The sequence below is a fragment of the Pangasianodon hypophthalmus genome, chromosome 12 (genome assembly GCF_027358585.1).
Source record: "Pangasianodon hypophthalmus isolate fPanHyp1 chromosome 12, fPanHyp1.pri, whole genome shotgun sequence".
Classification (NCBI taxonomy): domain Eukaryota; kingdom Metazoa; phylum Chordata; class Actinopteri; order Siluriformes; family Pangasiidae; genus Pangasianodon; species Pangasianodon hypophthalmus.
In genome coordinates this window covers 6,131,466-6,158,616 of record NC_069721.1, presented here as the reverse complement: position 1 = coordinate 6,158,616, position 27,151 = coordinate 6,131,466, and the positions used below count along the sequence as shown (strand labels likewise).

Here is a 27,151-nt window from a genome sequence, read left to right as displayed (position 1 = left end):
TTTCCAAGAACAACGGATCCAAACCCACGTGGGCTGTACACTGTGGATTAACAGTCCATCGCCTTAACCTCTTGTGGACCTAGGTCACCCGTATGACCTTAAATCCCCGTTACATCCCAGAACACACTGGATTTGCAGTCCATCGCCTTAACCTCTTGGCCACTGCGTCTGGAGCTCGCAGCTCTCAATACAGATTATGAAAAGATTATGCAACAGTCATCAAACTAGATGTCTGCTACATAATTAATTGTATGCGTGTCTTGAGGGATGCACTGTGCTGTCATAGAAATTGAAGGGTGCAGGTGTGGTGAGATGGCCCAAAGTTCACAGAGAACGGGACAATTCCTCAGGCAGCTACGTTCTGAATAGGCCTATGGCATTCCCTATTTAGGCTAGCGAGGTAACTTTCTTTGGAAACTGGATATGCACAAAGCCTGTGGAAAATAGTAATGTGAATAGAGGTGTTTGGGAGGCAGCATGCTACATGTTGGATCACTGTCATACAGTATATGGGCTACTGATGCCAGCGGAGGCACTTAGTGGTACAGCCTGAAAGCCACAACCCATGTAAAGCCTTTGGAGACAAGACCTCACAAACCTGCCTTCAAAAGGCCCCTTTGGCAGCAGGATTCGAACCCACGCCTCCGGAGAGACTGGAGCCTAAGTCCAGCGCCTTGGACCGCTCGGCCACACTTGCGCTAGGCCTGTCAGGTGGCTAAAGCGTTCTTCTCTCGCAGGCAGCCATAATGTCTGCACCATGAGCGCTTCCTTTACCAAATGCACTTAAGCGAGGTCTTTCCTAGAACAATTGGATCCAAACACACACAAATCCACTCTAGTACCGTCTCAAGGACCTGTACGAGCCATTCCCCTCGCATGCCCTCGCGGACCTATACCGATTCCCATTCATTTTCAAAGGTAGTGCTAAACCACTACGGATGCGATATACTTTTGGCCACTGGCGCCCCGTGGCGCTGTTCCGAGCTTTTGCGCCGCCGGGAAATTAGAAATCGCCGTTTTACTTTCATCCGAGTAGGAGAGAGAGTGCACGCTGCTGAACTAATTCGTTGCTTATTATTATTATTATTATTATTATTATTATTATTATTATTATTATTATTATTATTAAACTCTTCTTAGCTCAGCGATCAAAGGTAAGTTACTTTATATCACATCAGCATGTGTTTTATCTCCATTAATGCTGAAATCCGATTAGTTTCTCTGCCAACACGCCACCATGAGAGACTGTAACTAAACTTTACAAACTGCAGGAATATCTGCAGAATCGGCAGCAGTCAGCCCGACCGCCCGTGCTTGCCTCAAGTGCCACATCTGAGCCCATGGGTCAGTTGTTTATTGGAAATGAAGGAAGGAAATGTTTACCATTGTTTCAGTTAGTATAAACAATGACATAGCTTGCAATTGTATTATTTTCCACGTATGTTATGCTTCAGTTAACGCAGAGGTATGTTTTAAGAAATCCAAGTACAGTGAAAATGCAACCCACTAATTCTTGTCTTTGACCAATGCAGAGATGGATGAAGATGATGAGTTGGAGAGTGCAATGCTGAACATCCCCTCCAAGCTACGGGTGCAGTGTAAGTATTTCTGTCTGTACTGACTGCATGTAATGAATTAATTGTGTTCCAAGTCGTTTTCTGTGATATGTTTTGTATTTTTTTTATGTTTTGTGTGTTACAACTAGCTCCACCACCATCGTCATCATCACCCTCAGCTGGTGAACTGAGACAGTCTGCGGAAACAGGAAAAGGTTTTTACACATTAAGCACAGCACTGGAGCACAGTTCTATTGAATTGTGAGATGAAATGCTCTCCAAGTCTGAACAAAAATCCTTTCTTTTGTCAGTGTTTTGGCCATGTTCTGGCCATGTTTCACTAACGAATGTGTGTGCTGTTGGCAATAGACTAACTGTCTAAGGGGCTATGAATTGATTCCCTGACCATGATACCAGATACAGATACCAGCCACAATCAGGGTAAGTGCTCTTTTTATTTATTTATTTATTTATTTATTTATTTATTTATTTATTTTTATTGTTAAGTTTCTGTCTACTAACACATGATGAAATGCATATACTTGCATTTTGCCTTTTAACATCCTTTGCTTCAGTTTAAAATAATCGTGACATTCCTTGATCAGGCATAATGTATCCTTTTAATTTATAGCACTAAGATAAGCAGATAAAGTAAGAGTAGGCTATTTTGAACCTTTTATTAACACAAATGACAAGATTTTGTATCTTGCAGTGCCATCTGCCGCCCTCTCCATACCACCTGCTGACACTAAAAAGGAACCAGTTGATGGTAAATATATTATAATTCTGAACATCTATTCAAACATTTGTCTCAATTACTGTAGTGCTGATATTTTTGTTCTTCTTCGTTTTTGCATTTTTTCCTTTTAAGACCAGCCTTGCCAGCTCTGAAATCGCCTGTGCCCCTTACTAAAGAGCTGATGTTTCTTGTGCCAGGACAATCACGTTCCACACACACTGAGAGAACGGTTTCAACTACAGGTGTGTGTTATGTCGGGTTTTTAATGTTCACCCAAATTTACATTGTGCATCATAACTGTTTAGCATTTAAAATTACATTTAATATTCATATAATCCCTCACCTCTTATACAGATAATTGCTAATAGAGGAATGGTACTCTGTTCAGGAGACAGCAGCATCATAGACAGCTCTCCAGCGTGTAGGACACTTACTTTTGAGGAATGTGGCAAAGATGGTAAGGGTGTATTGCACTTGACTGGAATAATGAAAGCATTATGTTGTGTTGAATCTGTTCTAATTTTAGAATGGATTGTTTATCCATCTTTTTAGAAAGTCTCTCCTCTTCAGAGACCACTTCACATAGTGTCCCACGCACAGCTGAGGCATCACATGGTAAGGTTGTAGTTGTGCTCTTATCTGTATCATGAATGCAGGGGCACAAAAATGGGGTATGCATTATATGCCGTGCATACGGGCGCCGCACGTGGGGGGGGCGCCATTGTGCCAAAAAATTTGAAAATCATCTTTAAAATAAATTTAAAAAGTAATGCTTGTTAAAAAATAATATTTGTTTAGCATTTTACATGAGGACAAAAATGTATTTTATTAAATAAAGTGATATCAACCGCCAAACCCTTTAACATGTTTAAGAGCCGTTAAACTGTTACAGACAGTCACATGTCCAAAATGGAGAGAGGGAAGCGCAGTGGAGCACAGAACAGAAAACGTAAAAAAGAAAAACAATGTGTTAAAATGAGGACAGCAATGTCCAAGTGGATAAAAAGAGATTGGTAAGCTTAACCTATCGTTTTTATCACTCGTTATGTCCAGGGGCGCATTGATGCACGGGAGTATATGGGCTAAAGCCCAGGGGCCTACTGGCTGCATCCAAATTATAATCACTCAGGCAGGGGCGGTTCTAGGGTGAGTGGATATCCGGGGCTTAGCCCACAGACATCCATACCTGTCAGAATACACTTTAAATAAAATATGTTTAAAAGTCACCTTGGCTAATTCATTCAGAAACGAAGTAAGAAACTGTTTTTATGAATAGGTCAGTGAATCATTCACTCACAAGTTCATTCACGGCTGTGTGTTGCTGCAGAGACGCGCAACATAACTTTGTTCAGAACCATTTTCGATAGCGAGATATTTATTTCTTATTAACTTGTTTATTATGACCAAACCAGTCATAATCGCTCTAAATGCGTATGTGTGTGTGTGTGTGTGTGTGTGTGTGTCCTGGGAAGACTGCACTGCGCAACTGTTGATGATCAAAAAATGATCAAAAAAATGCAAATCAAACACATAATTCAAAAACGAATAAGAAATTTAATATCATGATTAAAAATCTATATTTGTTGCTTCACAGTGCCACGGCTCAGTAACAAATAACGTATTTTGACAGATGGCTAGATTGTTAGAGCCATAGGGTATAGGCTATAGTAAGTTACAGACACCTGAAGCAGCTGCATCTTGCTTCATGTATCCAGAGCAGGTGAAAAGAACAAGAAGGACAGGCCACATAGGGTATTATGTCTTACATTACAGATTAGGGTATTGCAGACTTGGGTATTGGTTTGTCTTGTAAAAATCTAGTGCATGGAAAGATGGAGACCCCCCAGAGGAGATAGATATAACAGGCGAATGCAGAGATGCAACAGAGGAGGTAGCAGAGGAAAAACCTTATTCGGACGACCCTTCAGACTGGCCCGCACCCTATCAAATTACTGACACTTTTAGACAAAAATCGACTGAGAAAGGTCCTTTGAAATGTCCTGACGGGCCATATCCTAGATCCGAGAAGAGTAACATGCACTTTTGAAAAGCCTATTGTTATTGCATATTATCAAATGGGGAGAGAATAGAGCGAGACTGGTTGTTGTATTCCAAAAAAGCAAATAAAGCATATTTCATAGTCGAGCGGACCCAACCCAATCCAATCCTTGGGCTGTCGGATTCCGCTACCTACTGAGTGCCCAGATTAGTGAGGTAACTTTCTTTGCAAAAGGCAACTTTTTTGACAGACCTCCAGCAACTTAAGAGCCTTACGGCAGCTGTGGCCAACCAGCATGGAAATGCAGCCCACAGTTGCGAAACACGCAGCCACGGTGCTAGCTTTTCACGTTTCTCAATCCACTCTAGTGCCGTCTCCAGGACCTGCACGAGCCATTTCGCTCGCAGGCCCTGGAAGTGTGAAAGAGACTGCACCAAACCCAGATGATCTTGCAAGGAGGAGGCTAAATGACGCACACACGCGACGAGGGTGGGATTCGAACCCACGCGTGCAGAGCACAATGGATTAGCAGTCCATCGCCTTAACCTCTCGGCCACCTCGTCCGGAGCGAGCGGCTCTCAACACAGATTATGAAAAGATTGTGAAACAGTCACCAAACTAGATGTCTGCTTCTCTAATTAATTGTATGCGTGTCTGGAGGCATGCGCCGTGCTGTGATATGAATTGAAGGGTGCCGGTGCGGCGAGACGGCCCAAAGTTGACAGAGAACGGGACAATTCCATAGTCGAGCGGACCCAATCCAATCCTTGGGCCGTTGGATTCCGCTACCTGCTGAGTGCCCAGATTAGCGAGGTAACTTTCTTTGCAAAAGGCAACTTTTTGAGCGCGCCTGCTTCCCTTACCAAATGCGTTTAAGCAAGGTCTTTCCGAGAACAACGGATCCAAACCCACGTGGGCTGTACACTGTGGATTAACAGTCCATCGCCTTAACCTCTTGTGGACTTAGGTCACCCGTATGACCTTACATCCCCGTTACATCCCGGAACACACTGGATTTGCAGTCCATCGCCTTAACCTCTCGGCCACCTCGTACAGCGCTTGCAGCATTCAACACTGATTATGAAGGGAAGTTTATTTTTTCTTTTCCTGAGCAAACTGGATGTCTGCTTCTCTTGTTCATTGTATGCATGTCTTGAGGCATGCAGTGTCCTGTCATAGAAATTGAAGGGAGCAGATGCGGAGAGACGGCCCAAAGTTCACAGGGAACGGGACACGGTTAACAGAGAACGGGACAATTCCTCGGCCACGCTACCCCGAGGGCTCGTGAGGCTTTACCGGTTCGTGGTAAGAAGGTGACTGAGTCATTCCGCCAGACAACAAGGAAGCCTGGCATGGGCACGACAAACGGGCTGTTGAGAGACTAACGTGCCTTCCGCTCAACCAGCTCTACAGGAGACACCTAACCATTTCCAGCTGAAGAGAGAGCTGGCGAAAGATTGGCCTAAGATTGGCCTAGGCTTAAGACCCCGTGGTCAACTGTCACATCTGTAGTGTTTGCGGAAGGAGCTCCTCTGCGTTTGACCAAAAGGGAACGCCCTCTGGCAGCGGTGGGATTCGAACCCACGCCTCCGAAGAGACTGGAGCCTTAATCCAGCGCCTTAGACCGCTCGGCCACGCTACCCACGGGCGGGGCTTGCGCTAGGCCTGCCAGGTCGTGAAAGAGAGCTGCTCTCCCACAAGGGCTGTGCCCACTGGATTGGCAGTCCGTCACCTAAACCTCTCGTTGACATAGCTCACGCATGTGAACTCGCGGCCCAGTCTGTGGAGAAGAAGCAGGTTAAGACGTAGGCTCTTTGCCACTGTCGTCTGGACTGAGGACTGTTTTGACAGACCTCCAGCAACTTAAGAGCCTTACGGCAGCTGTGGCCAACCAGCATGGAAATGCAGCCCACAGTTGCGAAACACGCAGCCACGGTGCTAGCTTTTCACGTTTCTCAATCCACTCTAGTGCCGTCTCCAGGACCTGCACGAGCCATTTCGCTCGCAGGCCCTGGAAGTGTGAAAGAGACTGCACCAAACCCAGATGATCTTGCAAGGAGGAGGCTAAATGACGCACACACGCGACGAGGGTGGGATTCGAACCCACGCGTGCAGAGCACAATGGATTAGCAGTCCATCGCCTTAACCTCTCGGCCACCTCGTCCGGAGCGAGCGGCTCTCAACACAGATTATGAAAAGATTGTGAAACAGTCCCCAAACTAGATGTCTGCTTCTCTAATTAATTGTATGCGTGTCTGGAGGCATGCGCCGTGCTGTGATATGAATTGAAGGGTGCCGGTGCGGCGAGACGGGAGAACGGGACAATTCCATAGTCGAGCGGACCCAATCCAATCCTTGGGCCGTTGGATTCCGCTACCTGCTGAGTGCCCAGATTAGCGAGGTAACTTTCTTTGCAAAAGGCAACTTTTTGAGCGCGCCTGCTTCCCTTACCAAATGCGTTTAAGCAAGGTCTTTCCGAGAACAACGGATCCAAACCCACGTGGGCTGTACACTGTGGATTAACAGTCCATCGCCTTAACCTCTTGTGGACCTAGGTCACCCGTATGACCTTACATCCCCGTTACATCCCGGAACACACTGGATTTGCAGTCCATCGCCTTAACCTCTCGGCCACCTCGTACAGCGCTTGCAGCATTCAACACTGATTATGAAGGGAAGTTTATTTTTTCTTTTCCTGAGCAAACTGGATGTCTGCTTCTCTTGTTCATTGTATGCATGTCTTGAGGCATGCAGTGTCCTGTCATAGAAATTGAAGGGAGCAGATGCGGAGAGACGGCCCAAAGTTCACAGGGAACGGGACACGGTTAACAGAGAACGGGACAATTCCTCGGCCACGCTACCCCGAGGGCTCGTGAGGCTTTACCGGTTCGTGGTAAGAAGGTGACTGAGTCATTCCGCCAGACAACAAGGAAGCCTGGCATGGGCACGACAAACGGGCTGTTGAGAGACTAACGTGCCTTCCGCTCAACCAGCTCTACAGGAGACACCTAACCATTTCCAGCTGAAGAGAGAGCTGGCGAAAGATTGGCCTAAGATTGGCCTAGGCTTAAGACCCCGTGGTCAACTGTCACATCTGTAGTGTTTGCGGAAGGAGCTCCTCTGCGTTTGACCAAAAGGGAACGCCCTCTGGCAGCGGTGGGATTCGAACCCACGCCTCCGAAGAGACTGGAGCCTTAATCCAGCGCCTTAGACCGCTCGGCCACGCTACCCACGGGCGGGGCTTGCGCTAGGCCTGCCAGGTCGTGAAAGAGAGCTGCTCTCCCACAAGGGCTGTGCCCACTGGATTGGCAGTCCGTCACCTAAACCTCTCGTTGACATAGCTCACGCATGTGAACTCGCGGCCCAGTCTGTGGAGAAGAAGCAGGTTAAGACGTAGGCTCTTTGCCACTGTCGTCTGGACTGAGGACTGTTTTGACAGACCTCCAGCAACTTAAGAGCCTTACGGCAGCTGTGGCCAACCAGCATGGAAATGCAGCCCACAGTTGCGAAACACGCAGCCACGGTGCTAGCTTTTCACGTTTCTCAATCCACTCTAGTGCCGTCTCCAGGACCTGCACGAGCCATTTCGCTCGCAGGCCCTGGAAGTGTGAAAGAGACTGCACCAAACCCAGATGATCTTGCAAGGAGGAGGCTAAATGACGCACACACGCGACGAGGGTGGGATTCGAACCCACGCGTGCAGAGCACAATGGATTAGCAGTCCATCGCCTTAACCTCTCAGCCACCTCGTCCGGAGCGAGCGGCTCTCAACACAGATTATGAAAAGATTGTGAAACAGTCACCAAACTAGATGTCTGCTTCTCTAATTAATTGTATGCGTGTCTGGAGGCATGCGCCGTGCTGTGATATGAATTGAAGGGTGCCGGTGCGGCGAGACGGCCCAAAGTTGACAGAGAACGGGACAATTCCATAGTCGAGCGGACCCAAGCCAATCCTTGGGTGGCTAGGTTCTGAATAGACCTATGGCGTTCCCTATTCAGGCTAGCGAGGTAACTTTCTTTGGAAAATGTAACTCCTTTTCTTAACTGGATATGCACAAAGCCTGTTGAAAAGGGCAATCTGAATAGAGTTGTTTCGGAGGCAGCATGCTACATGTTGGATCACTGTCATACAGTATATAGGTTACTGATGCCAGCGGAGGCGCTTAATGAAAGCCGCAACATGTACAGCCTGAAAGTCACATCTCATGTAAAGCCTTTGGAGACAAGACCTCACACACCTTAAGCAAGCTATGCTGCCTTCAAAAGGCCCCTTTGGCAGCGGTGGGATTCGAACCCACGCCTCCGAAGAGACTGGAGCCTAAATCCAGCGCCTTAGACCGCTCGGCCACGCTACCCACAGGCACGCTTGCGCTAGGCCTGTCAGGTCGTGAAGGAGAGCTGCTCTCGCGGGCAGCCATAATGTTTGCACCATGCGCGCTTCCTTTACCAAAGGCGAGGTCTTTCCTAAAACAACGGGATCCAAACACACACAAATCCACTCTAGTACCGTCTCAAGGACCTGTACGAGCCATTCCCCTCGCATGCCCTCGCGGACCTAAACCGATTCCCATTCATTTTCAAAGGTAGTGCTAAACCACTACGGATGCGATATACTTTTGGCCACTGGCGCCCCGTGGCGCTGTTCCGAAATTAGAAATCGCCGTTTTACTTTCGTCCGAGTAGGAGAGTGAGAGTGCACGCTGCTGAACTAATTCGTTGCTTATTATTATAATTATTATTCAACGCTTCTTAGCTCAGCGATCAAAGGTAAGTTACTTTATATCACATGTGTTTTATCTCCATTAATGCTGAAATCCGATTAGTTTCTCTGCCAACACGCCACCATGAGAGACTGTAACTAAACTTTACCCTACCAGCTTTTCTCTCTAATGCATGTTTAGGTGATTTAAAAGCTACATTATGAATGAACGTGACTGTAATTTTGGTTTTTGTGTAATGCTTTTTGTGTTAAATATAGATGAGCGTTTTTTGTCATCATGCACGCAATGCTCCTCCTATGAGAGAGTCTTTGTTTATTCTCTTTAACATGTCGCTGGTTAATTAGAAGCTGACCTGTGAATGAACATGATCATTATTTAAATTTATTTGTAGTGTTTATCAGTTTACACTGTTACACTATTCTAAAACTACGTTAGTTTCAGCCCTGTTGGAGTGTTAGCTAACACACAGTTGGATGATTTAAAAGCTAAACTATGAATGACCATGACTTTTGGATTTATTTATTTATTGCATGACTGTGTTTATGTGTAATGTTTTTGAATGTCAGAAAACAAAGTGTAGAGTTGCATTCCAGAAAACACACTGAATGTGGTTATTGTAATGTTTTATTTTAAAATAGACATACTAACATTGAGTGAATACTGCCTTTTCTGGATTACAGGTCATCATGCACAAAAACGTTGTGTTTTTACCCAGGAAGAGTTAAGGTTGTGTTCCACTGGGAGATCTCCTTCAGGAGCCAACTAAGGAGGCCAGGCTGATCAAAAATAACCCATCTCTGCGGGAGAAGTCTGCACCCGTGAAGGAGGAGCTTGTCAGACAAAATGCTCTGACTGTGGTCCATGAGAGAGTCTCGGACAATCTCAGACAGGAGTGAAGTTTTTGGTGAATACATCCTGCAGTTTGGCAAATACAAGGGGAAGTTCTTCCCCTTGTCCCAGGGACACGGATGTACAAACTGCAGCAATATCTGCAGAATCGGCAGCAGTCAGCCCGACTGCCCGTGCTTGCCTCAAGTGCCACCTCTGAGCCCATGGGTCAGTTGTTTATTTTTTGCATTTGCTCTTCTGAAGGAAATGTTTACCATTGTTTCAGTTAGTATAAACAATGACATAGCTTGCAATTGTATTATTTTCCACGTATGTTATGCTTCAGTTAACGCAGAGGTATGTTTTAAGAAATCCAAGTACAGTGAAAATGCAACCCACTAATTCTTGTCTTTGACCAACGCAGAGATGGATGAAGATGATGAGTTGGAGAGTGCAATGCTGAACATCTCCGCTTCCAAGCTACGGGTGCAGCGTATGTATTTCTGTCTGTACTGACTGCATGTAATGAATTAATTGTGTTCCAAATCGTTTTCTGTTGTATGTTTTGTATTTTTTTTATGTTTTGTGTGTTACAACTAGCTCCACCACCACCATCGTCATCATCACCCTCAGCTGGTGAACTGAGACATTCTGCGGAAACAACTCTCTCTCTCTTTTTTTTATTTTTTTTTATATTGTTAAGTTTTAAATATTTCTGTCTACTAACACATGATGAAATGCATGTACTTGCATTTTGCCTTTTAACATCCCTTGCTTCAGTTTAAAATAATTGTGACATTCCTTGAGCAGGCATAATGTATCTTTTTACTTTATAGTACTAAGATAAGCAGGTAAAGTAAGAGTAGGGTATTTTGAACCTTTTATTAACACAAATGACAAGATTTTGTATCTTGCAGTGCCATCTGCTGCCCTCTCCATACCACCTGCTGACACTACATACTACATTTAACATTCATATAATCCCTCACCTCTTATACAGATAATTGCTAATAGAGGAATGGTACTCTGTTCAGGAGACAGCAGCATCAGAGACAGCTCTCCAGCGTGTAGGACACTTACTTTTGAGGAATGTGGCAAAGATGGTAAGGGTGTATTACACTTGACTGGAATAATGAAAGCATTATGTTGTGTTGAATCTGTTCTAATTTTAGAATGGATTGTTTATCCATCTTTTTAGAAAGTCTCTCATCTTCAGAGACCACTTCACATAGTGTCCCACGCACAGCTAAAGCATCACATGGTAAGATTGTAGTTGTGCACTTATCTGTATCATGAATGTCGTTGTTTTTCTTTGTTTAATGACTTTTCTTATCAGGACTTTAAAGCAGGTTTTTAATTATTATTCGTCTGTGTATTTCCAGAGCCATTCCCCCCTTGGTTCTTTGGTGTGCAGCCCACTGCCTCTGCAACAGACAGGTCAAAGTACGAATGATTAATTTGTGGCTTTGTTACCAGGCAAGAGTGATGACCGTAGCCCATGTCTGTAGCTGTAATTAAAAAAATCTTTATTCTTTTGTCTTTTTATTTCAGTCACAATCAGGCACATCAGCCCTTCCTAAGATGCCCTCCTCCACACGCTCCTGGCTATGATCATGATGTCCGCCAGTGGAAGTGTTCCCATCAGGAAAGGATCTGGATGAAGACAGAGCTGGAATCCATGAGTCTATGGCTAGGGTTGCCTCCTGTGAGATATATCTTTTGCTTACATCTTTCACTTGTGGTGAATATTTAACTAATGTATTTTTTTCTACTTTATTTTACAGTGTAATGAAGTTTATATTAATATGTGTGTGTGTATATATATATATATATATCAGGGGCGTTTCCTCTGAGGAGGCAAGGGAGGCAGTGTCTCCTCAAAAAATTGGATGAGAAAATAATCGATATTGCAAAAATAAAACGACGCAAATATTACTAAAAATGACATTAACAGTATAAAAGTCACTCGTTTTTATAAAGTAACACTGTCCAACAGCGACACCCACAGGAAAAGTTACAGCGGAGGCTCGCCTCCCCTCAGCCCATTGACTTATAACAGAGACCCCATAACGTGCCGTGGGTTTAGTGGGGGGGTCATTGAGGATGGGGGAAAGTCACGTGAGAGGAGGCAATGCCTCCATCGCGCTATTATTGGATATGATCGGTTTTGATTGGATGCGATCGGTTATGATTGGAGATGATCGGTTATGATTGGAGATGATCGGTTATGATTGGATGTGATAGGTTATGATTGAAGATGATCGGTTATGATTGGATATGATAGGTTATGATTGGATATGATCGGTTATGATTGGAGATGATCGGTTATGATTGGATGTGATAGGTTATGATTGGATATGATCGGTTATGATTGGATGTGATAGGTTATGATTGAAGATGATCGGTTATGATTGGATATGATCGGTTATGATTGGATGTGATAGGTTATGATTGGAGATGATAGGTTATGATTGGAGATGATCGGTTATGATTGGATGTGATAGGTTATGATTGGAGATGATCGGTTATGATTGGATGTGATAGGTTATGATCGGATATGATCGGTTATGATTGGATATGATCGGTTATGATTGGGTGTTATAGGTTCGTTTGATAAATCCCGCCTCTTGTTTTCGTGCGAGCTCTTGGCCTGAATGGACAAAATGATGGCGTTACTGACTAATTATAAAGTAAGTAAACAACTCACCCGCTTAGATATCACTGCTTTGTGTCATGTCAAAAATGAAATTTTGAAATGGCTGAAAACGTGATTAGTTTGTCTGTGTTTGTGTTTACAGAGCTTTTATGACGACGACCCGAAAATAAGTTGACTATTAAAAAGAACAGCTGAACATCAGTTCACAAATAAAAAAAATATTAGTAACACTTTACAGTAAGGTGTCATTTGTTAACATTAGATAATGTGTTAACTAACATGAACAAACAATGAACATTTATTACAGTATTTATTAATCTTTGTTAACGTTAGTTAATAAAAAATACAGTTGTTCATTGCTGATTCATGTTAGTTCACAGTGCATTAACTAATGTTAACAAACACGTTTGATTTTAATAATGCATTAGTAAATGTTGAAAATAATATTAAATAAGATTAATAAATGCTGTAGAAGTATTGTTCATTCTTAGTTCATGTTAACTAAAGTAGTTAACTAATGGTAACTAATGAAACCTTATTGTAAAGTGTTTCCAAAATATTGTTCAAATTGTTAATGCAATAATTGTTACTTTAGTTATTATTTTGGAATAAATGTAAAAATGCATAAAACCACTATGAAATGTATAATTAGTATAAAATAAAAAATGAAATAAAAAAATAATAATAAAATACAAAGTAGAATTATATTTGTTCTCTCTTTTTTATGTAATTTATATATATATATATATATATATATATACTGCCCCCTCATTTTAAAACACCACCGCACGCCACTGATATATATATGTGTGTATATATGTGTGTGTATATATATATATATATATACATATATATATATATATATATATATATATATATATATATATATATATATATGTATATATATAATAAAAAGGTTAACACTAATTGCTTGGTGTAGTGTGTCTCTGTTTGCAGGATACATTATTTACTCTATTATATTGCCAACATTTAACTGGTATGTTAACTTAAGACTCCCATCGCTCAATAAACCATATGCATTCAACAGTGGAATTCATTATATTAGAGTAAAACCTTATTTAAATTTCTCATTTACATTGCAGATACAACATAATAGTTTTATATTATTATTACTCTTTTATTTTTACTAATGTTTTATTTCACTTATTGACATTTTGTAAAAATTAAGAAGTAATAACAGTATAAAACTGTCGTGATATTTGTAATAGGTCAGTGCTGACATAGTGGTCAGAGATCTGTGTTGCACATTTGATGAATAAATATTTGGACTCTATATGCATGTCAACATTAATCAATTAATAACAATGCATTGGCCATGAAACACAGGAAACATTTTAAACCACACTGCAATACTAATGCATTGTTATTGCTTCAGAATTGTGTGGTACATATCTGTCTTTGTGATTATAATGCACAAATTTGAAACAATGTTTCAGAGTCGCACTGAGTGGGATTCGAAGCCCGGTCCAGACAAATATTAAAATATAATGTGAAAAAATCTGATGGGGTGTGACACAATTTCAGCACCTTGTACAGCAGCAGAAAAGCTTCAGTTTGATTGGCTGGCACTGTGTGCCAGCTATACGCGACTGGCCCCCGTGGGAGGTGTGAAAGAGAGTGCCCAGGTTAGCGAGGGAACTTTCTTTGCAAAAGGCAACTTTTTGAGCGCGCCTGCTTCCCTTACCAAATGCGTTTAAGCAAGGTCTTTCCAAGAACAACGGATCCAAACCCACGTGGGCTGTACACTGTGGATTAACAGTCCATCGCCTTAACCTCTTGTGGACCTAGGTCACCCGTATGACCTTACATCCCCGTTACATCCCAGAACACACTGGATTTGCAGTCCATCGCCTAAACCTCTCGGCCACCTCGTACAGCACTTGCAGCATTCAACACTGATTATGAAGGGAAGTTTATTTTTTCTTTTCCTGAGCAAACTGGATGTCTGCTTCTCTTGTTCATTGTATGCATGTCTTGAGGCATGCAGTGTCCTGTCATAGAAATTGAAGGGAGCAGATGCGGAGAGACGGCCCAAAGTTCACAGAGAATGGGACAGAGAACGGGACACAGTTAACAGAGAACGGGACAATTCCTCAGCCACGCTACCCCGAGGGCTCGTGAGGCTTTACCGGTTCGTGGTAAGAAGGTGACTGAGTCATTCCGCCAGACAACAAGGAAGCCTGGCATGGGCACGGGCACGACAAACGAGCTGTTGAGAGACTAACGTGCCTTCCGCTCAACCAGCTCTACAGGAGACACCTAACCATTTCCAGCTGAAGAGAGAGCTGGCGAAAGATTGGCCTAGGCTTAAGATCCTGTGGTCAACTGTCACATCTGTAGTGTTTGCGGAAGGAGCTCCTCTGCGTTTGACCAAAAGGGAACGCCCTCTGGCAGCGGTGGGATTCGAACCCACGCCTCCGAAGAGACTGGAGCCTTAATCCTGCGCCTTAGACCGCTCGGCCACGCTACCCACGGGCAGGGCTTGCGCTAGGCCTGCCAGGTCGTGAAAGAGAGCTGCTCTCCCACAAGGGCTGTGCCCACTGGATTGGCAGTCCGTCACCTAAACCTCTTGTTGACATAGCTCACGCATGTGAACTTGCGTCCCAGTCTGAGGAGAAGAAGCAGGTTAAGATGTAGGTTCTTTGCCACTGTCGTCTGGACTGAGGACTGTTTTGACAGACCTCCAGCAACTTAAGAGCCTTACGGAAGCTGTGGCCAACCAGCATGGAAATGCAGCCCACAGTTGCGAAACACGCAGCCACAGTGCTAGCTTTTCACGTTTCTCAACCCACTCTAGTACCGTCTCCAGGACCTGTACGAGCCATTTCGCTCGCAGGCCCTGGAAGTGTGAAAGAGACTGCACCAAACCCAGATGATCTTGCAAGGAGGAGGCTAAATGACACACACACGCAATGAGGGTGGGATTCGAACCCACGTGTGCAGAGCACAATGGATTAGCAGTGCATCGCCTTAACCTCTCGGCCACCTCATCCGGAGCAAGCGGCTCTCAACACAGATTATGAAAAGATTGTGAAACAGTCACCAAACTAGATGTCTGCTTCTCTAATTAATTGCATGCGTGTCTGGAGGCATGCGCCGTGCTGTGATATGAATTGAAGGGTGCCGGTGCGGCGAGACGGCCCAAAGTTGACAGAGAACGGGACAATTCCATAGTCGAGCGGACCCAATCCAATCCTTGGGCTGTTGGATTCTGCTACCTGCTGAGTGCCCAGATTAGCGAGGGAACTTTCTTTGCAAAAGGCAACTTTTTGAGTGCGCCTGCTTCCCTTACCAAATGTGTTTAAGCAAGGTCTTTCCAAGAACAACGGATCCAAACCCACGTGGGCTGTACACTGTGGATTAACAGTCCATCGCCTTAACCTCTTGTGGACCTAGGTCACCTGTATGACCTTACATCCCTGTTACATCCCAGAACACACTGGATTTGCAGTCCATCACCTAAACCTCTTGTTGACATAGCTCAAGACCTCTGGGCCACCTCGTACAGCGCCTCCAGCATTCAACACTATACTTCCAGTATTCATCAATATATGCATGCAAGTACGAAGAAAATTAGCATTTCCGACACTTGTATCTCATGGAAATTTTTACCTATGTTTGGCTTTCGCACACATTCACACACATCTTTACTAAAAGATTGATAAATAAAGCCATCAGAGCACACTGCATGCCTCAAGACATGCTTACAATTAACAAGAAAAGCAGTCTTCTATTTTACTCAGAAAAACTTCCTGTCATATTCATATAATAAAGGGCACATTTCAGAATGAAAATTGGAATATAGTAGGTGTTGTGCCTACAGTGTTGTGTCACACCATTTGCTTGCCCAGTATTTCTACATCAATGTTATCTGTAAACAAGACTTCTACATAGAAGCTGATTATCCAAATATTAGTGGGGCTATTGACTATACTTATATGTCACATTTAAAGTACCATTTATAAAAAAATTATGAATTAAATTATAAAAGCTTCCATTCAACAATTGTACCACTCATTTGTGACACACATTTGTTAACATGAAATATTAAAAATAATAAACATACAGAAATATTATTTTTCCATGGTATAGTAAAAAAAATGCTAGTATCCTTTTAATGTACCATTTAAAGAGATCTTTGCATACTATATTATTAATTTGTGACAGTCATATTTAAATTCATATGCACAGCAGCTACAAACAATTGGTTTCAATTAAGCTTCAACACACTTGTGTTTATGATACACATTTGATGAATCCCAATTATAAACCTTATGCATCAATTTATATATTTTGCTAGGCCTGGATGGACATGGAGCAAGCTATTCTGCACTAACCAACACCCCACAACTTTAGGAATCACTACTGTGTGATTCCCTGACATAAAGAACTGTCTGCAGTACTGTGCAGGAAAGGGGCCTCTCATGATCAGACCACTTAGTGTAATTTAACACACTCTGATTCTGAATTACTGCCAATAAATATCAACAATGTAGCATGAATGTAAAACAGTTACTTTATTAAAAATTCTTTATAAGCAATGTGTAGCATAAATATGCCTTTTCTATGTACACCATCAAAACACATAAATGTATGCCTTATTTCTACCAAATATTAATGCTTTACAAATCTTTACAACTATGTTCTTTAGTTCATTCCAGATTAATCTTTGTCTATGTGCAAATACATTTTACAGAGTGAAGTTTAACTTTTGTACTAATAAATATAGAATTCATAACTCTAACGACTGTACAAGTAATCTACTGTCCCCATTTATGGTAACATATCTTAGATGAGTATAGATGGGAGTATTAAAGGACAAAAGACAACATAAATAACAGAAACGATCCTCAGCTAAAATGCTAACAATGACTCAAGTCTCTAAAGACTGCTATTAATTGTAATATAATATCTTAAACCACTTGTAGGATTACAGTTGGTAATTAACCAGTTTGAAACATCCAGCTCAGGAAAATGTAGTTTTCCACATTAAGGCTAAATATAACACTCAAGCAGTGTTATATTCACAACACAATTTACTTATGAGGAAAATATTTCCATGTGCTGAGGTAAGTGGTCATTACCAGAGTTACATTTAACTATGCCTATGCGGTACTAACAAGATTGATTATGTCTGAGAACAGCTGCCTGAATATCAGTAATAAATAATTCTAATTGCATGTTAAAATTAATTTTCTATTACCCTTTTATGGTTTGCATATTTTCTATTAATTCACATCATGTTGTGAGACCTATATTTACGTAAACCAAATAAAACTTTTTTTCCACCAACATCTCAGGGCCAATGTACAGTATATCATTCAAGTCATTTTGAATATGTGGGCATTTCCGGCTAATATGATCAAGAGTACAAAATTAAAGAAATACTATGCCCAAAATACTAACATGGCTCACAGCAAGAAATTTTATAATGACAGCTGACCCTTTACTTTTTTGTTTGTTCAGATATTTCTTATTCTCTCAAATAATTTGACATGATCTTTGATTCTTTGAACTGGTGTGGCCTTTTTTTAGATGTTCACATATGAAAGATTGCTTCAAATTCACTGAGGATGAACTCGATGATCTGGTTCTGGAAGACCATGTATGCAGTTATGTTTGCTGACTCCATTTCAGGCTTGAGCAATGTTGGGCCGAAGACAATGGCCACATTCTGCAAAGTCATCCTGTTCTCATCTCCATGCTCAATAACTCTGAAAAAAGAAAGATACAGGAAGTGATTCAGGAAGATTTCCTTCTAGAAACTGGCCACAAAGTATAAAACCAACAATGATCATCTAGGCTACTTTTACTATTTCCTTAACATCCAACAAACAAAACAATAAATGTTTGCCCCTGGGCACTAACTATAACTGAAAAAAAGAAAAAAAAAAACATACTTCCTTAAATGGCTAAAGAGTGCCTCCATTGTGTCACGATTGTGTGGTGGTAAAGATTTCACCAGATCACGTATATAAGACACTCTGCTGTTGTAGTCTGGAATTTCTACAGCAAATCAAAAAACACAAAACATATTAAGCCCTCAATGAAAGTTAAAAACAACCACACCAGTCTAATTTCTGCTGTAATTATGAGAAGATAGGTACTCACTGATGCCCTGGACAAAGCTGTTGAAGTGACTGTAAGGGAACAGTGGCTCTTGCAGTTCCCTGAAAAAGAGCTTCAAGGCTCCTGTAATGACATGGATGTCCCAGTGGCCCTCCTCCAGATCTAGATCCTCTGTTTAAAATTAATATGATTAGGATAAACCACTGTATATTATTTTAAGCAAAGGAATAGAACACTGACAAACATCACAAGAGAACAATGTATTTTAAGTAAAAAGATATTACCATGATCAGCCTTGAAACGTAGTTTCTGAATAACAGCTAAGTTCCCACTAACTCTGTAGATTCCGTCAACTCCCAAACCTGGGAAAAGAAAGTAGACTGGGTCACTCTCAACATTAAAATGTAATAAAGTTGCATCTAATTTTGATCTAGTACTGTACAACACACCGTACCTCTTTTCTCTACTGTCCTGATGCACTTCATCACAAAGCTAGGCACTGTAGTCTTCTCCTGGGCACAGAGATTTTGCAGATGACAGCCAAACACGTTTTCTATGTCAGACAGTGAAACATCTTAGTTACATACCCCTTGTACATGAAAACCACACAGATATCCTAAGTAAGCAAGTAATATCCTAAGCAGTCATTTCACCTCTAATATAGCCTTTTTCCTTGACTGACTGCAAAGTAGGCCTTTTGAGGAGAAACTTGCGGAGCTTGTTGCGGACCTTCTTCGGGTCTGCCTCAGACGTTGAACTAGAGGAAGGCTGCCTACCTGCTAATGGACAAACAGAGAAACAGTATATTTTGGCGTCTTACTATCATACTACCTCATGATGTAAAGTAATGGTTCATTCAACTTTCGAATTAATACCAAACTACAGCATATACATATCCCCCCTAAGTTTGCGTGCTCCGACAAAAAATAATTCATACAATGCTTTCTTGTATAATAAAGTATTGTATTGTGCTTTATGGTATTAAGATACCAAATATTAATTTAAAACATTTCATTTTAATGATAGGATCACTACAGTGCAGCCTAGCAGACTATGTGCACAATATTTCCCATAATTTCTGCAACATTTAAGACCGTACATTAGTTTATGCTACATGAGCTGTTTGAAATTAGATTCATACCCTTATATGTTTATGTATTTAATGAAGGATTCCTTATTAGTATTTAAAAAATTAGGTATCATTTCACATTCACTAAACACAGGTTAATTTACAGTATGTTAGTGTAATATCAAGGTAGAAGTTTCTTCTTGTTAGGCATTCCTGTCTGCTGTACTTCCAGTGGTGCTCTTGGTTGAACAATGCTGTTGGGTCAGCCAGAGGACTACCAATCAACAATGTTTTTCCTTTTAACTTCTGATACATCTGCTCTGTACCAGAATATTAACACAGATATCTCCTTATGACCTCCTGTGTCTGTCCCTCAACTTAGTTAGGCCCCCAATTCTTTTCCTTTCTTGTCAACCTTGTAACACCACCTTAACCCTCTAGTACAGCAATGGCTTTCTTCTCTTTCTTGGCAGACTTGGACCAGCAGTTTTCCCAAAACAAGTCTTGATGATAATTTCTTGGAGTGGCAGCCTGCTGACCTTGTGTACCTCAGTCATTGTCAGTGTCTTTGTCCTGTTTGGAGTGGGATAGTAACCCACACAAGTTAGTGGACTGCCTCAACTCTAGGACAAGTCTAATTTTCTCTTGTTTTTCCCCAAGGATGGTGGATTCATGTGGAAGCTGCAGAGACCTTAAGCTACATGCTTAATTTATAATGTATGCATGGATATTTTTAAGATAAATATAAAATTTACACTGCTTCAAGTCTGCTCCTTAAAGATACTTGCGGGATGAAAAGTATCACAATGGCCAATGATACTTCACAAACAACTTTGTTTACAAGCTTTATAACTTTTGAAACCTTTTTTTTGATGTAGTTAGTATTAATATTTGTATGAGTTATAAAAATAAGTTATTAAAATAAACAGGTGACAACAAAGCTAATGAAAAAAGATGGTAATTTTTGTATAATTCCCAACACCTGCTAGAATGTGTGGGCCAGATATAAGAACTCTTTCTGGATTTAGAATTCACTTAAAGTCAGTTAAGGTGCAATCTCTACCCTATATTACCATTGCTCATCCTTCGTTTGTCTACACTTGATTTGTCTTCCTTTTCTGTGCTAGAGGACTTTTCACTGGCTTCCTCGTCATCATCTGAGTGGTGCTGGTCCATGTCCTGAGACAGAGAGAAATAAATACACTTTAGAGATTTTTAAGCTTTTAATATTAAAATATTGCTAAAACCTCTATTACAGAAATACAAATTCTCTACAAACAGAATCAGAATGTTTGGACATTAGTCTGACTTACAAGTTGCCGTATGGTGTCTGTTATTACTTTATGCCAGTCGGTGATGATGCTGTCAGTGTCATACTGAATCAGGAATTCTGTTCCAGCCCGACTTTTTAGCTAATTAATTAATAAAATAAAATTCAAAAACTTTTCAACATTTTAACAAATCATTCATAACAATATACACTACAGGTATAACTGGTTTCCGTATTTTTATACCTCCAGCACATTTTTTTTGCTGGACTTCTCCTTTGCAGCCCATCCAATTGTTGCTCCTTTCAAATCCACAGTGAATTCTGGAACAATCTGATTGGTCTTGCTCTGTGGAAACAGAAATTCATTGGTTTAAAAAGTAGGCTCTTTGTAAAAATGACAACTATTTATGTACAGTGCTGCAGCACTTACTGATGTTCCTCCTGGGGTGGACTTTGGGTCCTTGTGGAATGTCAGAACCCCTCCATGAAGAACAGTCCATGACTGACCCCAGTTCTTTCTGTGGAAACAGTATTGCCGAGAAAGTTTTGTTACACAAAATAATGAAACCCCAAAGTAACTTTATTTATAACCCTTATAAAGCACATTTATGCAAAACAAGCTTTTGTCCTTACCGTACTTTTTTCCCATTCTCAGATATTTTGGTCTTGTTGAGGATTCCAGCTTTCTCCAAATTTGACACCTAAAAATGGGAATAAGATATACAAAGATTTCAGTGTATATGCTGCATTTTCAGGAGGCAGCAGAGGTACCTGCAAGTTTGTCAACAATATATGGTTACTCTATTTTGAAATGTTTGTGTACAGTTGCTCGCTTCTGTGTTTCTTAGCTTAGCATAAATAGGTCTTTACTGTCAACCTATTAGTAGGCAGTGTGGCTTACTCAGTAGTGTTACACTGCTTAGATAGACAGCAAACAGTGTGCCTGTAGAATTATAGTATTTAAAGTTCTTTATATGTGCATGTGTTAGGAGCCTCTGTCAAAATACTCCTTCCCCAGCCTTACTTAATATTGCTACAAATGTTGTAATAGTGCACAGTAATCATCATTTCCTCTGCAAATTATGAAAAGAAGTCACAATATGAACCATCATAAAATTACTGAATATATACAGCTGCCATTTGCTGATATAGAGGAATCCTTGGCATTTAAAAACACTTAACTGAATTAATAGATAACTCAGATCATGACCATTGTACAGTACATTAATTGCAATTACCTACACTACTGATGAGACGTAACTGATACATTTTTGTCACTTGTCATTGTCATGCAATAGCAATACATAGCCATTATGTCTGTCTATATTGTGTATACCTAGTGGTAACTAATAAGTAAGCTAATATAAAAAAAATGTAATGTTCTGTATTATTCCTGTCAAACCCTGGAGTCCCAGCACAGAGTAAAATGAAATATTCCTAAAAACAGTATAATGGATCTTCTGTTCATTGAAACTCTGCACCAGAAGTCCAGCAATTCAATAAGTAGATACAAACTCAAACACAATTTCTAGAGCTGAGATTCTGTGCTCTGATTTGGCAGGTTCTTCCCAGATATAAATACCTGGAATATGGAGTTAATTTTATGCTAAATGTTTCAAATAAAATAATAAAATCCACTAGGCATTGACCTTCAATCTCTACTGGTCAACTGATTTTGGAGTGGAAGGTACTCTGAAACTTAGCCACACTCATTCCATCAACTGTGGTGCATCCTCTGACATGGTGGAACGAATGGGGCCAAGTGCTCAGCAGCAAATAAACTGTATTGTAGTTGCATTAAAAAGCTGACAAATATAATATGAGTAGCTACTGCATTGTTTGCGGATGGATTCACACGTATTTCTTGATCATGTAAGTGTCTTTTTATTTGTCAGTCTCTTATTCGGATTTTCTGTTCCACCTTCAAAGGTCCAGGTCTTATGATCTCGTGCCTGTAGATGGCGCCATGAAGCACACTAATATCACCTACAGTTTCCTACATCAAATGTCCTTGGTCTCTAAAAATCTGAAAACTCCATATGAAACTAAGTGTAATATACTATCAAAATGCTCAGTATGAAGAAAAATTTACTGTAGAACTTTGCATTTGAGATTATTGGATGCAGGCAAATTGCACTTTCTGCCTATACCATTATTATAATAATACTTCACACTTATTTTCATATGAAATTTCCATATTTTTTTAGTTTTAAGAATGACGAGTCATGCTCTCAATCGTGCTGTTGTAGTGAATATAAGCATGCCTGTGGTTACCTGTGGCATTCAGCTTGCAGCCTCAAATCCCTGCCGTGCTGATATACAGTACAACAGCACTCTTGATTGTGCAATATTGCTTAAATATATATTAATTATTTTTTGTTAATTTTCATGATGAGTGCCAGTAATTCTGGAAGGCACTGTATTTAAGACTCTGTGTTTCCTTTACTACATCTCTTGGACATACCACTAACCAGATGCAGAAAATAAATTTATACTCTCCTTGCCTATCATGGAACATTAATCACGTGTATGTATAAGTGGATGCCAAGTGGATGAGTCAGGTCAGTCACTTACATTATGCAGCATTTCTGGAGAGGCAGACATATCGCTGTCTGAAGCATTTCTCCGATGACTTAAGGGAAGTTTCTGTCAGGGAGAAAAAGCCATTTACATCCCCACACAGTTTCGTTTGTTGATTTCTTTCCAACCAGTTTTACTCAAAGTATGAGGTGCAGTGGTAAAAGTATGACTTTCAAAGTATGAAAATATTTAATACATATAATTCAATTATATCCTGGATAACGGAAAACAAGTATGAAACAAATGCTGCTTTAGGAAAACTAGATTAACTACAATTGGTCATTTTGTAGTGATTCATGAAATATGTCTTATCTTGAGAATAGTTAACTACTGTTAGGTATGATAAACATATTAAAATCAAATAAATAAATAAATCTTAGCTTAAAATACCTCACTGTTCATAACAATTTTGGTATATTATGATTATTATATGATCAATTACATTACAATATATATTGAATTATTATTACATTATTTTGCATCATCTATTTTGCAACATAAAATAATGGAGTATAATATGACAGAATCATTTTGTGTTGTCACTGAATCTGTGTGCCTATTGTTTCCAGGATAGGCTCCGTGACCCTGACCAGGATAAACAGACTGCTGAAGATGAATGAATGAATGAATTGAATGAATGGAATCCAGCTCAGAGGAAGCCTGTATTGTATTAAAATAAGGAAAAAGGGGTCTGAATTTTTTTCTGAAAGCACCAACAAAGCAGGGGTCCAACAATGCCCCCAACGCCCTGCAGATATTTTGTTGTCATTTCAGTACTGGATAACTTTGTAATTACACATATAAGACTAAGGTAAGTCCAGGATAAAGTGGTTATGAAGATGAATGAGTAAATGAATGAATGAATGAATTTTATTTACATTATTATACATCAGCTCCAAGGGATAACATACGTCAATGCATAGGTTGCAAGATCCCTTGAGCGTGTGTGTGTGTGTGTGTGTGTGTGTGTGTGTGTGTATGCGTGCGCATGCACCTCATCTTGAGATCCTGTGCTATTCCTCCAGGTTCTCATCATTCCAAGTCCACCCTGATCCACTGTCCCACCATTTCCCAATTGGCACTGTCTCAAACCTGCAGAAAGCTGAAGGGAGAGAAATCTTTTCATTAACTTCCCTATTATTTGAAGACAAATGACACAAAAAAATTAAATGAAGGTTACAGTGCATAGATTTTTTTTCTTGTTACAAGGAAAACATGACTATTAACATGACTATTGAGTCAAGAGAAAAAATAATCTACTACTGGATATTATGAGTTGTCCTCACAATCTTTTTATAGTAATTCACAGTCAGTACTGTGTCAGGGGTGTTCGGTCAGAATTGGTTTGACGTTTGTACACATATCTCAGATCTATCAAGCAGCATCACACTCCAGTGTTAGGTATGAAAGAATACAGTGGTAGGTGAGAGCCAGCAGCCAATCAGTCTAATGTTATCATTCATCCATCTTTAGTAACTGTTTTACTCTGGTCAGGGTCACGCTGGATCTTGAGTCTATCCTGGAAACACTGGACTTGAGGCAGGCATACACCCTGGATGAGATGCCAGTTCATTGCAGTGCACCATGCACACACACATTCACGCAATCATTCACACCTAGGGGCAATTTAAAGAAGCCAGTCCACCTATTGTCATGTTTTTGGGAAGCAGGAGGAAAGCAGAGAACCCGGTGGATAACCATGTGGACATCAGGGAAACATGCTAAATTCTGCACAGACCGTAAGGTGCTAAAGCTGTAAGGTGGCCTTGCTACCTGATGCACCACCATGCTGTCCCAATAAGAGCAATAAGTGGAAAATGGATTCAACAGTGATGGGAGTTATAGCTTTTTTGCTTAACAGGCATTTATTTATTCGTGGAATGTGTTGTGGAATGTGTATTGTTACTCAGTTTGCAAAGCTGAATAAAGAGTTATAAAATAGTTACACAGAGAGTTATTTCTGTGTAACTAATTGATCGCTATTTGCATCTGGTGAATTTCTGTCTATTTTTTGTAATTCATACCCAGTTAATTTTCTATCTGTATTTATATATAATCCAGTTATCTATGTGTTTTATTCACCAGACTTTATTTTAGCTGCGCTTTTTCATTGTCCTAAAGACAATTTCGGTAAAGGCTTATGGATGAAATTTGTTTCTGGCAAATTCTGACAAATTTACATAGTAAAGTTAATGGCCATGTATAAATTTATTTCTGCAACAAAATTTTAAAAGGTAGTTTTAAATTAAAACAAGTCATTTTTACTTTTAATTAAATTGCCTCCCCAAGCAAGTAGTTTTAACTTAGAACTGAGGAGAAGCAGTGAGGAGCTCAGCCTTTTTTTGGGAGCTTTAGGAAAAGCATCCTGGGTGAAGCTCCCAGAGAATCCAAGAGTTTGGGAAAACGTCATCACGAACACTATTACAATTTATAAAAATAGTTTTGTTTAATGCTTCTCTCAGGCACTACATAATTCCATATGTATTATTTTATAATGTTAAAGTGGTACTGTATGTCTGTCTTTGTGCCCAGGTATGATTCCAGAAACCACTCTTTCATCCAGGTGAAAACGTACTTCTACATAGGCTATAAGCAAGCATCTTTTAATTTAAGGCTTTTCTGAAACCACTGATTTATTTTTTAATTAAATCAATTAATTTAATTATAAATTAAGAAGATTAAAATAATACAGAAATTAAACAAAATAAACAGTGATAAGAGAAATAAAGGGATGTATCTGTTGAATTTCATTTTAAGATAAAAGGTTTCACTTACGTCAGGTAAGTTCCACTCAGACTTGGAACCATCTTTCAGGTAATAGTATGTCTGTCCCCGATCATCCAGTGACTTGATCCACTGTCCACACAAACATTTATGCCATTTATGACATTCCAAATATAAAAACAAAGAAAAGACAAAAATGTAATGCTTTACTCAGGCATGGGTATGTACTGTTTGTAATAAAAGCCTAAGTATGCACTACCTGCTCCTGTGTATGGTCGTTGGTGAAGACCCAGACTCCATCAGGGTCAATGTTCAGCGTCCAGCCTGCAGGAGCATTGCGGTTTAGACACGCTCTGGGAATGACCACTTTTCTCACATGGGCCAATGAGTATTCTGAAGAACCGGCAAAGGACAAAGCATCCTCCTGCCCCAGAGTTGCTGGAATATCTTCAGGGTAGTCCTCCTCAGGTAGGGGAGGCTAATGATGGATCACAGGCAGACAGGTGATATAAAGTATAATCAGTAGTCATAGACTGTGATATTAGATTGTGCTTCCAATTAAGTGTTATTTTGAGTTTTATTATAAACCTACTTTTTCTGCAGATTGAGATCAAATCACAGCAATATTATTGTGCAATTGTAGGACAATCTTTTTTGTTGCATATTTTCTGGTTATATACAGATCTCACTTTGTGTATTCTAAAATATTGTTTTTACATTTTAGCTGTAACTAACTGCAAAAAAGTTCAGGAACACTAGAAAATGCAATAAATCTACACTTCATTTATTTTAGTGATTGTGTAGTTTCGAGTCATGTTTTGATATCTATTTGCTGAAGTGGTAAAAACTAGCCTGACAGTGCGTAACCGGGGCTTCAAGCCCTTATTTTATATTTCAGTAGCTTATGTATGATCTGA

The 27,151-nt window shown here is 40.5% G+C and overlaps 1 protein-coding gene, 1 long non-coding RNA gene and 8 other non-coding genes across 11 annotated transcripts in view; 1 reads left to right on the top strand and 9 right to left on the bottom strand.

Moving 5' to 3' along the window:
- Positions 1-4,775: 4,775 nt before the first annotated feature.
- trnas-gcu (transfer RNA serine (anticodon GCU)) lies at positions 4,776-4,857 on the bottom strand. Its single transcript has one exon. It is a non-coding gene; the product is annotated as a tRNA-Ser (tRNA).
- Positions 4,858-5,854: 997 nt separating this feature from the next.
- Positions 5,855-5,936, bottom strand: trnal-aag (transfer RNA leucine (anticodon AAG)). The gene has a single exon. It is a non-coding gene; the product is annotated as a tRNA-Leu (tRNA).
- A 440-nt stretch (positions 5,937-6,376) lies between these two features.
- On the bottom strand, positions 6,377-6,458 carry trnas-gcu (transfer RNA serine (anticodon GCU)). The gene has a single exon. It is a non-coding gene; the product is annotated as a tRNA-Ser (tRNA).
- A 984-nt stretch (positions 6,459-7,442) lies between these two features.
- Positions 7,443-7,524, bottom strand: trnal-aag (transfer RNA leucine (anticodon AAG)). The gene has a single exon. It is a non-coding gene; the product is annotated as a tRNA-Leu (tRNA).
- Positions 7,525-7,964: 440 nt separating this feature from the next.
- On the bottom strand, positions 7,965-8,046 carry trnas-gcu (transfer RNA serine (anticodon GCU)). The gene has a single exon. It is a non-coding gene; the product is annotated as a tRNA-Ser (tRNA).
- Positions 8,047-8,569: 523 nt separating this feature from the next.
- Positions 8,570-8,651, bottom strand: trnal-uag (transfer RNA leucine (anticodon UAG)). Its single transcript has one exon. It is a non-coding gene; the product is annotated as a tRNA-Leu (tRNA).
- Positions 8,652-8,955: 304 nt separating this feature from the next.
- Positions 8,956-13,247, top strand: LOC128319577 (uncharacterized). The gene is made up of 7 exons (XR_008303044.1): positions 8,956-9,063; positions 9,698-10,073; positions 10,270-10,338; positions 10,846-10,948; positions 11,044-11,106; positions 11,228-11,288; positions 11,397-13,247. It is a non-coding gene; the product is annotated as an uncharacterized LOC128319577 (long non-coding RNA).
- Positions 13,248-14,910: 1,663 nt separating this feature from the next.
- trnal-aag (transfer RNA leucine (anticodon AAG)) lies at positions 14,911-14,992 on the bottom strand. The gene has a single exon. It is a non-coding gene; the product is annotated as a tRNA-Leu (tRNA).
- Positions 14,993-15,432: 440 nt separating this feature from the next.
- trnas-gcu (transfer RNA serine (anticodon GCU)) lies at positions 15,433-15,514 on the bottom strand. The gene has a single exon. It is a non-coding gene; the product is annotated as a tRNA-Ser (tRNA).
- A 1,506-nt stretch (positions 15,515-17,020) lies between these two features.
- Positions 17,021-27,151, bottom strand: part of arhgap27 (Rho GTPase activating protein 27) — a 28,490-nt gene continuing 18,359 nt past the window's right edge. Inside the window, exons 4-18 of one of the 2 annotated variants that reach the window (XM_053238806.1) lie at positions 26,494-26,712; positions 26,286-26,366; positions 24,505-24,612; positions 23,505-23,576; positions 21,564-21,631; positions 21,361-21,448; positions 21,175-21,276; positions 20,974-21,072; positions 20,734-20,839; positions 19,245-19,367; positions 19,046-19,144; positions 18,876-18,953; positions 18,634-18,762; positions 18,423-18,528; positions 17,021-18,236 (exon numbers count right to left, since the gene is read on the bottom strand). In XM_053238806.1, the coding sequence (XP_053094781.1) occupies positions 18,062-18,236; positions 18,423-18,528; positions 18,634-18,762; positions 18,876-18,953; positions 19,046-19,144; positions 19,245-19,367; positions 20,734-20,839; positions 20,974-21,072; positions 21,175-21,276; positions 21,361-21,448; positions 21,564-21,631; positions 23,505-23,576; positions 24,505-24,612; positions 26,286-26,366; positions 26,494-26,712 (1,653 nt within the window). In that variant the 3' untranslated portion in view covers positions 17,021-18,061. Of the gene's footprint in view, positions 18,237-18,422; positions 18,529-18,633; positions 18,763-18,875; positions 18,954-19,045; positions 19,145-19,244; positions 19,371-20,733; positions 20,840-20,973; positions 21,073-21,174; positions 21,277-21,360; positions 21,449-21,563; positions 21,632-23,504; positions 23,577-24,504; positions 24,613-26,285; positions 26,367-26,493; positions 26,713-27,151 lie in introns of both variants that reach the window. The other variant, XM_026915508.3, reaches the window with a different exon arrangement.